Consider the following 14,182-nt stretch of genomic DNA (forward strand, 5'->3'; position numbering starts at 1 on the left):
GGGGGTAGGGGTAGCCTGGAAGGAGGGCGGCTCTGAGGGGCGGGACAACTAGGTGGGCGGGGCTAATGGAGGACTGGCAGGTGAAAGAGGAACCAGGGGAGGCGTGGCCGGGGGAAAAGGGCGGGGCGACGGGCAGGCCCTGCTGATTAGGGAAAAACGAAGGGCGGCCCCACAGGGCGAGGGGCGGAGCGATAGTGCCCCGATAGGGAGGGGCGTGGTGGGGGCGGGGCCGCACGGCGCGCTGACGTCAGAGCAGGCTGCGACGCCCGCGGTGGGCCAGAGGCGAGGCATCGGTGGCGTGTAGCGGGGCTTGGTCTGGGCAGCGGCGGGCAGAAGCACCTGGCTCAGAGTCGGCGGCTCCGGGGCGGGGGCGCCAGCGGCGAAGCCCCCTCCCCGGGGAGGCGGGGCCGGGCCGGCGCCCGGGCATCATGCATCAGAAGCTGCTGAAGAGCGCGCACTACATCGAGCTGGGCAGCTACCAGTACTGGCCGGTCCTGGTGCCCCGCGGCATCCGCCTGTACACCTATGAACAGATCCCGGTGTCCCTCAAAGATAACCCCTACATCACCGACGGCTACCGGGCCTACCTGCCTTCCAGGCTGTGTATCAAAAGGTACAGTGGCTGCTCTGCGCGGCGCGTCCTCTCCTCTCACGCTTTTCTCTGTGCGCATCATTGCCTCACCTCTGGGCCCTCTCATCTTTCTGTTGCCCTATCTCTTCTCCGGGGTTCCTTGATCCACGAAATCATGATACTAACAGTGGTCATCGTTGCCGTCCCCAGGAGCCTTTTGCTGTTTACAAAGCGCTTTTACATCCTTTATTCCATTTGGTACTCAGTCTACCCCACTGACAATGGCCGAACCTTATTTGCTTTGTGTATACCTGAGCTTTGTTTCTAGACCAGCACTGTGGGAATTCAGACGTGTTGGCCAGCTGAATGGCCGTATAATAGCAGACAAGTCCACATTGCTGTGCATATGTATGTGGGAAGCCTTGATTCCGTCAAGCATCTAGCAAATGCGTTTGGAGCCTCTGCTAGGTGGTAGGCACCATAACCAGATCCTGCAGAAGGCAGGCATGGCCCTTGTTCCCATGAAGCTACTAAGGTCTAGCATAAGTGGCAGACACTAAAGAGATAATTACACTATTACATAATAGTCATTGTGGGAAATGCTGTGTAGGAAAGAAAAGCCCTGTAGCAAAGAAGGCTGAAAGGAGGCAGCCAGCCTCCAACAGAACACTTTGGAAGCCTCTGTACAAAATGGATTTGTTGTTTTAGGTCTTTAAAACCAGAGTCCCAAAAGCCTGTTGTTTTAAAAAAGCAAATAAAAAACTTGCCTTTAGTTTTCAGAGTAGTCCTCTTTCCAAAGTCACTGTTCATACTAAAGTCATCATACAAGCATACACCCAATACATCACTCCATGTCACTGGAATGGCACATGCTACTTCCAAGATGTAAGCTGTTGAAGCGTTCAAGCAGAGACCACGTCTGGTTGTTGGGCTTCCCCACGTGGTGTTTTCCCTCTCTGTTTCCTTTTTGCACTCCCTTGGAAGTATTGGGACTTGAATGGATGAACAAGTGGATGTCACAGTTCGAATCGTAATTACTCCTTCATTCCCCAGTGCCCTGTGTTCATAACTGCCTAAGAAATCAGAGTTAGGCCCTGCTCTGGAGAGGGACAAGGGCAGGCCAGCGGCAAACTGCTGTAAATATTTTGTGCCCGCCTAGCAGTGGTCCTCTGCATTCTAATATCTTGAGTCCAAATCCCGAGGCTATAAAACTTGAGATTCTGAGTTGTTGAGACCGACACAGGTTAACAAGCCCGACTCTTAGCAAGAGTTAATCTGTTGGTTTTGAAGATAAACAGAATTTGTGGGTGCCTAGCTTTTTTGACAATAATAGTTTATCCTTTATTGGGGATATTCTCCCTACAATATTGATCTTATCCAGGTTAGGTCTTTGCCTTCTCTTCTTTCCTTCAGGAGTCTCCAGGACAGATTGTGCATATGAAGAGAGGTTTTGTGTGTCCATCCGTTCTATCTGCAATCTGTTCCTGGGAAGGGACGTAGTTAGAGTGTGTTTAGTTAATCAGGTTATACTGGGTCTCATAAAATCAAAACTTCTGAGGCAATAGGCAGAAGGTAGTGTTGATTGCCAAACAGCCCTGTAATTAGATGTGTCTAGAATGTTCTTTTAGTTCCTCCCCCAGTTACAGATAGGCTTTGTGTTTGATGATAAGCAAGATAAAGTCTGTGTTTCCAGACACAAGACATACTTTATTCTTGATCATTTGAGACTTCGCTGTGTTTGCCTCATAAACTAACCATGTGCGAACCATGGGGGCCACTGCGAATTTGAAGAGATGGCTCAGTGCTTGAGAGCTTTGGCCATCCTCCAAGAGGACTTGCCTTTGATTTCCAGCACCCACATGGCAGCTCACAACCATCTATAACTCCAGTTCCAGGGGACCTGATGCCTAGCCTCTGCAGGTACCAGGCTCACATGGGGTACACAGACAAAATGCCCACAGACATGAAACAAGAATAATTAAATGTTATCCCCCCACCCCCGCAATCTGATTCATTAACAGTCAAGGCTTTACAAAAGAATTGATTTTGCTAGAGACATACAAGAGTATTTAAATCTCTAGTCATGGTATCACCTTGTGGTAAAAATGAAGAACCGTTTCCCAAAGTTGAGATAGAGCTGGAAGCAAGCAGCAACATCCAGTGCAACTCCTTTTCTATATAGATGAAGAAACTGATGCCTGGTCAGGGTAATAGACCCTCTCCCAGCCTGTGCTGCCAAGACATCTTAAGAGGACAAACAGTACCACACACAAAGTCACCTCCTATTGTTCCTAAAAGGAGTGAACTCATGCCACCTAGAAACAGGTTTCAGAACTTGCATAGCAAAATTCCTCTGGCATGCCTGCCTGGCTTCAAGACCTTTCCAGTGGGTTAATCTGTGTGTGTTGTGCTTCCCTTAGATGCACTGAACTTGGTGTGTGTGTTTAGCAAGTGCTTAAAAGGTATTTTACGTTTATGCCCCAGCTTCCACTGAGCAGTATCTCTGGTAGCTGCTCCTGACAGTTTTCTAGCTAACATCCAACGTTTGTCTGCACACTTCATTTCTGTAGAAAATGAGCAATCTGAGCAAGGGCTCTGCTTGGAAAGTGGTGCAGTGGAAAGAGAGACACAGTGAGAACACTGAGAGCTGAACACCAAAAGCTTGAGGGCCCAGAATTAGTGCAAATGGGAGAAAATGACCGAAATATCCAATGTTACTTCTGATCTTAGAAAGGCCCAGAAAGGGTTAAGGCTAAGTAACTCCCCCAAATCCCAAACCTTAGAATGCTGACACTCTGAGCCGATGAGACTCTGAACTGCGTGTTTGTTTACTTTGTAGCTTGTTTATTTTATCCAATGAGACGGTAAACATCTGGAGTCATTTGCTGGGTTTCTTTCTCTTCTTCACCCTGGGAATATATGACATGACATCCGTGCTGCCTTCAGCAAGTGCATCCAGAGAAGATTTTGTCATCTGCTCCATCTGTCTTTTCTGCTTCCAGGTGAGTCATCTCACAAACACCAAGGTGAAGAGAACTTTGGTCAGGCATGCTTGGGCAGGTGACTTGACTTCGGACCTACCACTTTGAAGAACCCGCAGAGGGTACATGGGACAGTGTAGCACAGGCATCGCAAAAGCTGTTGCTCACCGCATGTATCTAGAAGTTATTATTATACCATATTTGAAATCCACTACATTTCAAAGATGGTGGGAACTGTGTTCAAGACATGAAATGCCAGGATTATAGGCATGTATCATCATGCCTTGCTTCTTTATCTTGGTAGACATCTTGGCTGTAAGATGAACACTTCGATATGAGTTTGGCTGTAGTATCCACTGCAAACCTGTTTGGAAAGACTCCTTCTCTGTCCTGTTTAGGATGTATGTGTGCCCTGTGTTTGCTGCCCCACCCTGCCTTTGTCCTGTGACATACCTCGCTGCCACGGAACTCCTGTTCCAAAGCTTCAGTGTCGTTTCCTTAGTCCCTTTGTCCTTGCTTGGTTTCCATTTTATTTTGTTTGCATTCATCTGTAACTTTTATATTTATTAGTTCCATTACACTTGCATTTTCCCTAGGATCTGTAGAAATGCCTTTAAAGCTAACAATTACTAGTTTTCAAACAGATCACTTATTTATTTTTTATTGAAAATAGACTTTTGTAGCTGAGTGGTGGTGGCGCACACCTTTAACCCCAGCACTTGGGAGGCAGAGGCAGGTGGCTGTCTGTGAATTCGAGGCCAGCCTGGTCTACAGAGCAAGTTCCAGGACAGCCAGGGCTACACAGAGAAACCCTGTCTCAAAACAACAACAACAAAATAGGTTTTTGTTCAGACAATATATTCTGCTCACTATGTGCCCTTTCACCTCTTCCTAGAGCCCTCCCACTTCCCCATCCAACTTCATGCCTTCTTTCTCTCTCTTTAAAAACCAATCAAATAAACAAATAAAAACAGAACAGAACAAAACAAACAAAGAGGGGAAAAAAAGCAAGAGAAGCACACCCATGTGCAGAGGTGCACACACACACTCACACACTCACACATGGAAAACCCATCAAACACAAAACCAGAAACCATGATACATATACACACACACAGGTGCACACTCACACTCACACATGGAAAAGCTTCAAAACACAAAATTGGAAACCATAACATATAAACAAAAGACCAGTAAGATACAAAATGCCCAAACAAGGCATTGTAAGACAAAAAAAAAAAAAAAAAAAAAATCTCTAAAAATTACCATTGAATTCATTTTGTGCCGGCATCTGCTGCTGGCCATGGGGCTGCCTTTAAGTGTTTTTTGGGTGCCCAGTGTGACTCCTTTGGAGGAAACTAACTTCCATTGTGAGTGTTGTGACTTGGAGATAGCTCCTGGGTTAGGGATGGGGGATCATATCTTCCTCTCCTGAGTGCTGGGACTCCATCTGGCTTAGGCCTGTGCAGGCCCTGTGCATGCTGCCAGAGTCTCTGAGTTCATATGTGCATCAGTCCTGTTGTGTCTGAAAGACAGTCCTTGGTGTTTTACATCCCCTCTGGCTCTTCTTTCTGCAGGGTTCCCTGAACCCTGAGGAGAGGGATTTGTTAAAGACATCCCGTTTAGAATGGGTGTTCCAAGGTCTGTCACTCTCCGCATATTGTCTGCTATGGGTCTCTGTATTTACTCCCATTGACTTCAGGAGGAAGCTTCTCTGATGATGGCTGAACAAGACACTCATCTATAGGTATAGCAGAATGTTGTTAGGAATAATTATATTGCTACCTAAGAAGAACAGTAGTATCTGATTGTTCCCCCTAGGTCCATAGCCTGTCTAGTCCCTGGTTCTTGGCCACCCAGGCAATGTCAGGCATGGGTTAAATCCAGCCAGATAGTGGTTAGTTATTCCCATAACTTCTGAGCACAACTGATTGCTGCAGCATATTAAGTAGGCAGGGCACCATTGGAAATCAAAGTGTTCAAACAGATCATTTTAAAGCATGAAACAAATATAGGCCATAAGAACATTGACATTTTGATAATTAAAAAAAAATACGTAAGACAGAACCAGATGAAAATGAGAAGAAAAGACTAGTATCACATTTCCTCTTGACAGACGCGGACCAGCACTCCTCACTTGAACCTGTTCTGCCCAGCTGGAAAGGAAAATCTATTAACTAACTGCAAAAGTGTTTCTACTGCAGCTTGTGTTTCAGAACCTTGTCATTTTGCTCAAAACATTGGTCCTAAAGGGAAACATACTAGAAACATCTCAAATCTCCTTTTAGTCATTTCAGTTTTAGTTTAACAAGTATTACTTAGTATCCCTGTATACTTACAGGCCCTGTGACACTGGGAGTGATACTGCAGCAGTAATAGGGAAGGCTGAATAGAATAAGAGGCCGAGTCATGTATGTGGGAGGGGAGAAAAGTATATCCGGGCATTTAAACAGGAAAAATGCTGTGTAAAGGCCCAGGAGGAACAGACAACTTGGCGCTTTCTGGACTTAGAAGTGTTCATCTGTCCATGTGAACCCTGGGGTAGTAGAGGAGGAAGGAGAGGCAGGCAATAGTAAGGCTACCATGGCATACTCTGTTATCCTGCCAATGCACTGATGGATATTGGATATCCACTGTAAGTATCTTCCCACCTTGATGGTGCAAGATGCCATAGAGTGCTTTCTATGAGATCTGAAACATACCAGGTTTGCCAGAAATGTCCATCTCTCAAGGGACTCCTGCCAAGAGCACACAGCTCTTCAAACAGAGCACACAGAATACAGGTTTACCCTTTAGAACTTGGGGTGCTTTACTGATGAGTTTTTTTTTTCCTTTTGATACCATAGCTTTTGTCCCTCAGACTCCCCTTTTCCCAACCAGGTAACGTTTATTACTGATTTTTATAATTACTATCATATACTCATGTCGAAATTCAACAGAAGTTGAATCAAAGTTTATGGAGGAAAGTACAAGTCACTTGGCACCCCACTTCTACAGGTAGCCACATTGGACAGCGGTGGTCATAGACATTGTGCACACGTTGCTACCTAACATCTTCCTCTCTGCCTGTCCAGTGAGTGCATCCGAGCTCAGATGGCCTCTCCTGGCTACTGTGCATCATCCTCTGTGACAGTGAGATCCTTCTTCTCTCTCAGTGAGCAGTTCCACTGTGGTGCTCTCCAGGGTTATGGCATGTAAGCACAGGGATAACCAGAGAACTCAACCGAGTTGGTACATGGTATTGGGCCAGCCAACTGTGGTGGCTTCAGAGTCATAAGCCACAGGCCAGTGAAGATTTGTGACAGCAGATGAACTAAATCTGTGGTTAAGTATGTCGTTACTGAACACGGACACTGAATCTCTTCAAGCTGGATAGCCTTGCTTAATGTACAAATAACTAGATTCCATTTTACTGTCTTAGCAGCCAGCTGCTCAGAATACACCTGTCAGTCGGGCTTACTTCATAATAGTCCCATTTTCTCCACTCCCATTGTCACTGACTTGATAGACTCATGTCCCCGGAGCTGTGTTTGCAACCTCTCAGCTTGTCTACACCTCTGTAAAGGTGTTCTTCATATCCTCACAAGTTTCATACTTGGGCTATAATGCCAGTTAAAACACCTCACTGTGTTGTCACTTTAATTATGGCATAAAGAAAGCTGCATTCCATTCTTTGTTGGTTTCATGTTTTTCATTATATGACTTGTCTTTATGGACCCTTTTCCCGAAAAACGTACAGACTTTGTTAATGCCCCTGATGAGCGCTAGCTAAACGTTGAGATGCAGTTCAAGCATCAGCCCTTCTGGGATGCTTTTTCTCTCCTGCCAGGTACACCTGCAGATACACCACGTGCTCCCACACAGCCAATGCCTGCTTCCCCTGGTGGTTTATGGTCTACACTGACTTCTGTAGAATTTGTTAGATCAGTGCTTCTCCAAAAATCTGGAGAGTAGAAGTTTCACCTCTATGTCCCCCTCCGTGGCATAACACACAACTGATACTTAATGATCAGAGAAGTTCTGCCCTGCCTTACACGTCCTCAGAACAGCTGTCTACATCACCATCTTTGCTATCAATTTGGAAAACGTAGACATTTTATTTTTCATGGATATAATAAAGCCGTATTTACTTAGAAGTAAACTGTAGTCTTTAAATTAGAAAAGCAAATTGTAGCCAGGTGTGGTGGCACATACCTTCAAACCCAGCACCAGGGATACAGAGGCAGGGGACCTCTGCGTTCCAGGCCAGCCTGGTTTGCTTAGTTTCAGACCAATGAGGGCTGCAGAGTGAGACTTTGTCTCACATCAAGAAGAGGAAAGTACATTATAGACTAGAATGATAACAAGTCCACTTGATTAAAGTATTTATTACGTATAGACATATATATCACAGGTCCTTAGATCATATATTTACAGGGACATACAATATGTTTCCAGTAGTAGCTGGAAATTTCTCCAGTCCTACCTTGCTCAGCAGTCTCACCCATCTGTGGTCCTGTAGCCATTTATAAAGTAATCACTCAGAGGCTCATATTAATTACAAACTGTATGGCCTGTGGCTTCTGCTTCTCGCTAGCTAGCTCTTTCATCTTAAATTAACCCATTCCTATTCATCTGTGTGTTGCCACGTGGCCATGGCATTCCCTGACATCTTGTCCCTCCTTTGGCAGAGGCCACTGACTCCGCCCTTCTTCTCTCTGTCTCTCTGCTTGGATTTCCCACCTGGCTGTAAGCTCTCTTGCCATAGGCCAAAACAGCTTTGTTTGTTATCCAGTGGGAGCCATACATATTCACAGCACACAGAAAGACATCCCACAGCAATCAGTAGTTACTCTAAGGAATAGATTGAAAGAGAGGAGCATATATTTTTTGCAGTATACAATTCTGTATCCTTCAACCTTTATTAAGGGATTTATGTTAATTTAGTGACTGATATGAAAATAAACTCATTCATGATTCAGAGTAGCATTCAGAGGTATTATGAAAGGATTTGTATTAAAAACATATTTTCATCATATAATTTTTTGCTGTTTATTTAGTCTTATATTTTAAAATAACTATAATTTTTAAGTTTCTAGTGATTGTGGTCCCCATTTTCCTGAAGTTTAGTGGCAGTTTGCCCTATGGTGAGGTACCCAGCTAGAATTCAAACTAAAGTGTCCCTGATTTGAAAGCCTGGCATCTTAACCATATCTCAGAAGAGCATTGTTGAGTTACTCTGATTTCTGTGTGTCTCACTTTGTTCTTAAAGTCTGCTTTTCCTCTTGTAGGTTTGTATGCTCTGCTCAGTGGGTTATCATCTCTTCTCCTGTCATCGGTCAGAAAAGACGTGTCGAAGATGGATGGCATTGGATTATGCAGGGATTTCTATTGGAATACTGGGCTGCTATGTCTCAGGAGTATTTTATGCATTTTACTGTAATAATGTAAGTGTTTAGAACTTTTATATAGGATTTGGGTTTTCCTGCAGTCATTTAAATCTATGAATGCACGCTTCGTTTACAAAGAGAAGAGGCTTGTTCGGGCATAAACTTCACTTTCTAAAGATTCCTGTGATCTCTAATATCTATTACCGGTTCCAGAGTATTTTGTTAATTTTCTGGTGGAAAGTATGACTATAAGTATGCAGATACAGCACACAGAGGATGTAGCAGCATGTGTGTATAACTGTGTAACTCAGCATGGGGAGGCAAGGGACCTCAACTTCCAGGCCAGGCTGAGCTACGCAGCAAAACCCTGTCTCAAAACAGCGAAAAAGAAGTTCCATCAACCTCCCTCTCCTGCTCCACTTCTTTATTTTCCTTTTCTCATCCGACCTCTTTTTCAGAGCCCAAACTATGCTTTCCCTCCAGGAGTGGCGTACCTGCTCGGAGTTGTAGTTCTTTGTGAACAGTGTGCCCTGCCCAAGCCTCCCCTCCCTGTGTGTGGGTCCACTCAGATGCAGGCCTTGCCTTGGACTGTCAGAACACTGTGGCTCAGGAGTCTGCTAAGGCTCCTAAGCAGGGTCCTGGTCTCTACACGGTGAGAGAGAAAGTCATGAGGGTGTTTTGTTTACAAAACTCATTTCAAGTCCTCCAGAGGACCAAGCGTTGATTCCCAGAGCCACATGTCAGCTCATGACTCCCCTCTTCTGACCTCTGTGGCATCGGCATGCACACGGTACACAGACATACATGCCGGCAAAACACAATACACATGAAAAAATATATTTAAACTACCAAAGAAAAATGTCATAAATTGGCTTGAGTATGTTAGGACCGTTATTAACTACCTGTTTTTCAGGCCTAGTTGCATTATACCATAGTATATAACGAAACATATGTGTAATTAACGTGTAAATTAATTGGACTTTACTGGAGAACTGTTCATGTTTACCCAGAAGTGGACAGCACTGTTCTGTGTGATTCTGCGTGTTCACAGGAAAATGAAGGAAACGTGCTGTCTAGAAGGTTGTCTAAGCATCACAATGGGGTATTTACTTTATAAAAAAATGAAAATTAAAATAAACTAGAAAAGGAGAAGAAAGCTCCTAGAGTTGATAGTCCAGAGTTACATAAAAGAAGACCCGCTCTCTTCTCCCCTCCCGGCACCTCCCAGCGCCAAGCGTGTAGTCTCTGGAGGGGCTCCTGCCTTTGAAGGGATACAAGCCACTTGGAGAACGAGACTGGACGTTTGGGGTCAGAAAGAGATACAAGCTGGGAGGTCATTTCTAGAAGTGACTAGTTCTACACAAGTCCTGGGAGCCCAGTTGAGATCTCTTGCCCTTTGTGAGGCTGACTTTTGAGCCCTAGACTGCTTTCAGCCATTCATTTAGGAACCAAGTACTTGATAGACTCCTCCCATGTGCTTAGCCGGCTTTGAACTGAGTATATCTTAGTGAGGGTCTTCTGGCTGCCTTTATTCTTATCCTAAAACTTGGCCCATCGGTGTTCCTTTCCTCTAAGGGAAGCCACTTATGTGGCCACTCAGGCTAGAAAGAGTCGAACCTTCCTCAGCTGCCCTCTCTCAGTCGGCTATTAAGACTTTGTTATATCAGAAATGTCCCCTGCGTCTGATGTGGGGTGTGTGTGTGTGTACAAATATGAACACGCATACACTCACAGGCATACGTGTGAGGGTGCGCATGCATGCACACACGCACACACACATGCACACGCACGCACTCACACACACGCGCGCGCGCACACACACACACACACACACGCACACACTCACACACCCACACACGCTCCATCCCAGCCCTGCCCTCTGTCTGAATAAACTCTCCTGATGTCTGTCTGTCACCTGAACTTCGGCCTCAGTTGTCACACTCTGGGTTCCAGGTCCCTGCCACCACACCCGGCGTCCGTCCTGTTCTTCAGCAGCCCCCAGTGTGCCAGTGTGGCAGAGTTGAGTGGCGGTCTCACCTTCGGCCGCCTTGCTTCTCCCCTGTGTGTGCTGTCTCTCCTGCTCCCATGGTTCTCAGCACGCTGTCTGTGACTCAGTCACAGCATTGTCATTGCACCAGCACCATGTTCCCAAGGTGCCGTCCCGCAGTCTATGCACAGGCACTGCACAAGCCAAAGGCAGCCTTGTTCCTACAGCACTTGCCTTGTGCCTTGCATAGCACAGGGGGTCAGAACACGCTGTGGTGCAGAGAAGTAAGTGTGCTCCTTTACCGGTGCACTGTTCATTTTGGTTGCCATCCTGAGAAACTGTCCAAAACTTAGCATTCGTATGGAACATTCTTTAGAAGAGGATGGGGGACCTTGTTGGACATTAAAGCCAAGTAAGCAGAGCCTGCGATGTCTGTCGTGGAAGCCCAGGTGACTGTCGTCCTTTCCTTCCAGTACTGGCGTCAAGTGTACTTGATCACCGTGCTTGCCATGATCCTGGCGGTGTTCTTCGCACAGATCCATCCCAATTACCTCACACAACAGTGGCAGCGGCTCCGCCCCATCATCTTCTGTTCTGTTTCGGGGTACGGCGTGATCCCTACTCTTCACTGGGTCTGGCTCAATGGAGGAATCAGTGCTCCTATTGTCCAGGTAGGCTGAGTATGGTCAGGATTTTTCTTTATTTTTCTGTCCTTCCTTCTCATTTCTCCCTTCAAGTGGTGTCGTGAGGCCATGTGGGTAGCTCTGAGTCCTTTGGGAGCATGTTTTGAGTTGCATATTGAAACACAGTTTTTGCAACTATATAAATGAGCATACCTTCGAAACCATAAGTTAGTCTCGTCTCATTTCTGATGTGTCATACGAATGTATGAAAACATCGTTCTTTTTCCATCTCAGTGTATAAGAACTCAGGTCCTTTCGGGGGAGGACTGCTGAGTGTACAGTTTTGTCTGCTGCACTAGTGATGATATCATAGACAACGGGCTATAGAAGTGGGAACAGCTGGTTTCTTTTGAGGGCAAGGGATGAAGAATTGAAGAAGTTATGGTTGGACGTATCGAGTCGGAGATATGTGAAGGATATAAATAAAAGTAGAGGGTAGAGTTGGAGACGGGTGATACATCTTTGGCAGTAGCTGGAACTGGAGGAGGGTGCTCAACCCACCCAGAATAACCAGTTGAGTAGTGAAGGAAGAGCTGCTGATTCTGTTGATTCCGATCCTGTGGAGACGGGTGATGTGTGAGAGGAAAACCTCCAGTAGGGCTCTGTCCTCCTGAGGACCCAGGCTTCTGGGTTCTTAGAAATTCTTACAAAAAGCCTCCAAGTGTGTGCTAGAGAGAGAGTTGAGCATATTTAGGTAAATCTGCCAGGAAAGCTGGTGCGAGTCTCCTTTGTCACAGCGCCGCTTGTCTGGACGTCAGTGGAATCTGCTGTCACTTCAGGAGAATTGCTGGCTAGAAGAGGAAGGCCTGTCAGGAGGCCTGCTTTCCCGGTGGCCTAGAGGAAACATGGGTAAACCAGTGGAAAGAAAGGTGGTTTGTGACCGAGTGGGATAAGTGGCGTGGTTCACCAAGGGAGAGTCAGACTCTCTTCAGAAGGCCAGGAAGCTAACAAAGCCAGTATGAGTGAGGAGGGACATCGCTGTCCTGCTACGTAGGAAGACACCATTTCTCTGGTAACTTTGGGCCCCCAAGAATAAGGCAGTGGAATGAGAAGCTGCTATCTGTAATTTAATTCCAATTAGAAGAGAATGACTGGGAGCTGATACAGAAGCGATTAATTTTAGAGGTGGTAAATTACTGTCAGCTTATAATGATAAAAAGAACAAGAGCTTGAGAGTTGATAGACTTTGGAAAATTTGAATATTCCTATATTCACAAGACTTAAGATAGAGAACAGGCATAAAAGGAGAGTGGTGCTGAAAACAGAATTCTGGTGAGGTCACCTGAGATTCCAGTGAGGACGCGAAGGGGACTCTTTGAGGAAATGCACTCAGAAGCTCTCACTTTTTAAGTTGGGAAGAGATACCCCTCCTAAAGATGAGATTTCCAGGTGTGTTAAGCCTAGCAGATGGTTGAAGGTGTGTTCTAGAATGGTTAGAAATCTCAGACTGATGAATACAGAGTTGGAGAAGGCCAAGGTCATCTCACATACTTGAAAAGGAAGAGAGAAGCTGTCTTCATTTCTTACATGAACTCTTGGTAAATGCGGTGGGTGGGTTTGTAACCAGGGTTAGAAACAGTATATGTGCTTTAGAGTTGGGAAGACCCATAGGCCCACACACCAGCAGTGAGATGGAATGCTTCGTGTCGCAATGCTCAGGCATTTCTCTGAGGTGCGGGAAGCTGTTCTGTCTTTGACCTCTCCTGACTGGGCTCTCGCACACGTGACACTCTGTAGCCACTTTGTAGAGGGACGAGGGACTAGGCAGTGTCAGGACTGTCACCAGCTCAGGCTCCATAAAGAGCTGACCTCTTAGCCATCACTAGGCTCCATTGCTGTGGACTCTTCCTGTGGGATGAGAACAGGAGAGCATCAGCAGGATAGTTGAGACTTAGCAGTCTTGGAACCCTACCTCTGAGCTCTAGGAGATCGCAGTAGCCCCGGGGAAATCTAAGCAAGCACTCTGTTTTCCAGGACTTCGCACCCCGAGTGATAGTGATGTACGTGATTGCTCTTCTGGCTTTCCTCTTCTATATTTCCAAAGTTCCAGAACGCTACTTTCCAGGTAGGTTCCTGTTCACCACATTTTTGTAGCTTTCTTCTGAAAACATTTGAAGTAAATGCTTCTGAGAATCAGAATTTAGATTGTTGCTCAGTATTGATTATGGAATGATTCTTCTATTCCTAAGTAATATCTATAACTTTTTCACCAGGTATGATGGTGCACACCTTTAGTCCCAGCACCCAGGAGGCAGAGGCAGGCAGATTTTTGTGAGTTCGAGGTCAGCCTGGTCTACATAGTGACTTCCAGGACAGCCAGGACTATGTAGAGAAATCCTGTCTTACAAAACAACAAAGAAAGAAAGAAAACATAACTTTAAATTTCAAGGGGCTTTAGAGACATTTCCCACCACCCTCACAGTAATAGTGTCAACCCCCAAGGGCTGGAGTTGACACTATTGTACAATTGTGAGCTTATGACAGTGCTTATCACACTCTGAGGATCACGTGACCCCTGGCCCTGTTCTTTTTAACATGGGGCACTAGCATTAGCTCCCATGCTCCTCCATCCTTACTACCTTATTCTTGGA

General features: G+C 45.8%; 1 protein-coding gene across 6 annotated transcripts in view; it reads left to right on the forward strand.

Moving 5' to 3' along the window:
• Positions 1-255: 255 nt before the first annotated feature.
• The window catches only part of Paqr3 (progestin and adipoQ receptor family member 3), a 34,023-nt gene continuing 20,096 nt past the window's right edge, over positions 256-14,182 (forward strand). For all 6 annotated transcript variants that reach the window (XR_004946046.1, XR_004946047.1, XR_004946048.1 and 3 more), the window contains exons 1-5: positions 256-613; positions 3,411-3,573; positions 8,823-8,978; positions 11,382-11,579; positions 13,566-13,656. Coding sequence is in view for 3 of the 6 variants with exons in the window: in XM_036200756.1 (XP_036056649.1) it covers positions 429-613; positions 3,411-3,573; positions 8,823-8,978; positions 11,382-11,579; positions 13,566-13,656 (793 nt within the window). In the remaining 3 variants the exon portion in view is untranslated. The remainder of the gene's footprint in view (positions 614-3,410; positions 3,574-8,822; positions 8,979-11,381; positions 11,580-13,565; positions 13,657-14,182) is intronic.

The sequence above is a fragment of the Onychomys torridus genome, chromosome 10 (genome assembly GCF_903995425.1).
Source record: "Onychomys torridus chromosome 10, mOncTor1.1, whole genome shotgun sequence".
Classification (NCBI taxonomy): Eukaryota; Metazoa; Chordata; class Mammalia; order Rodentia; family Cricetidae; genus Onychomys; species Onychomys torridus.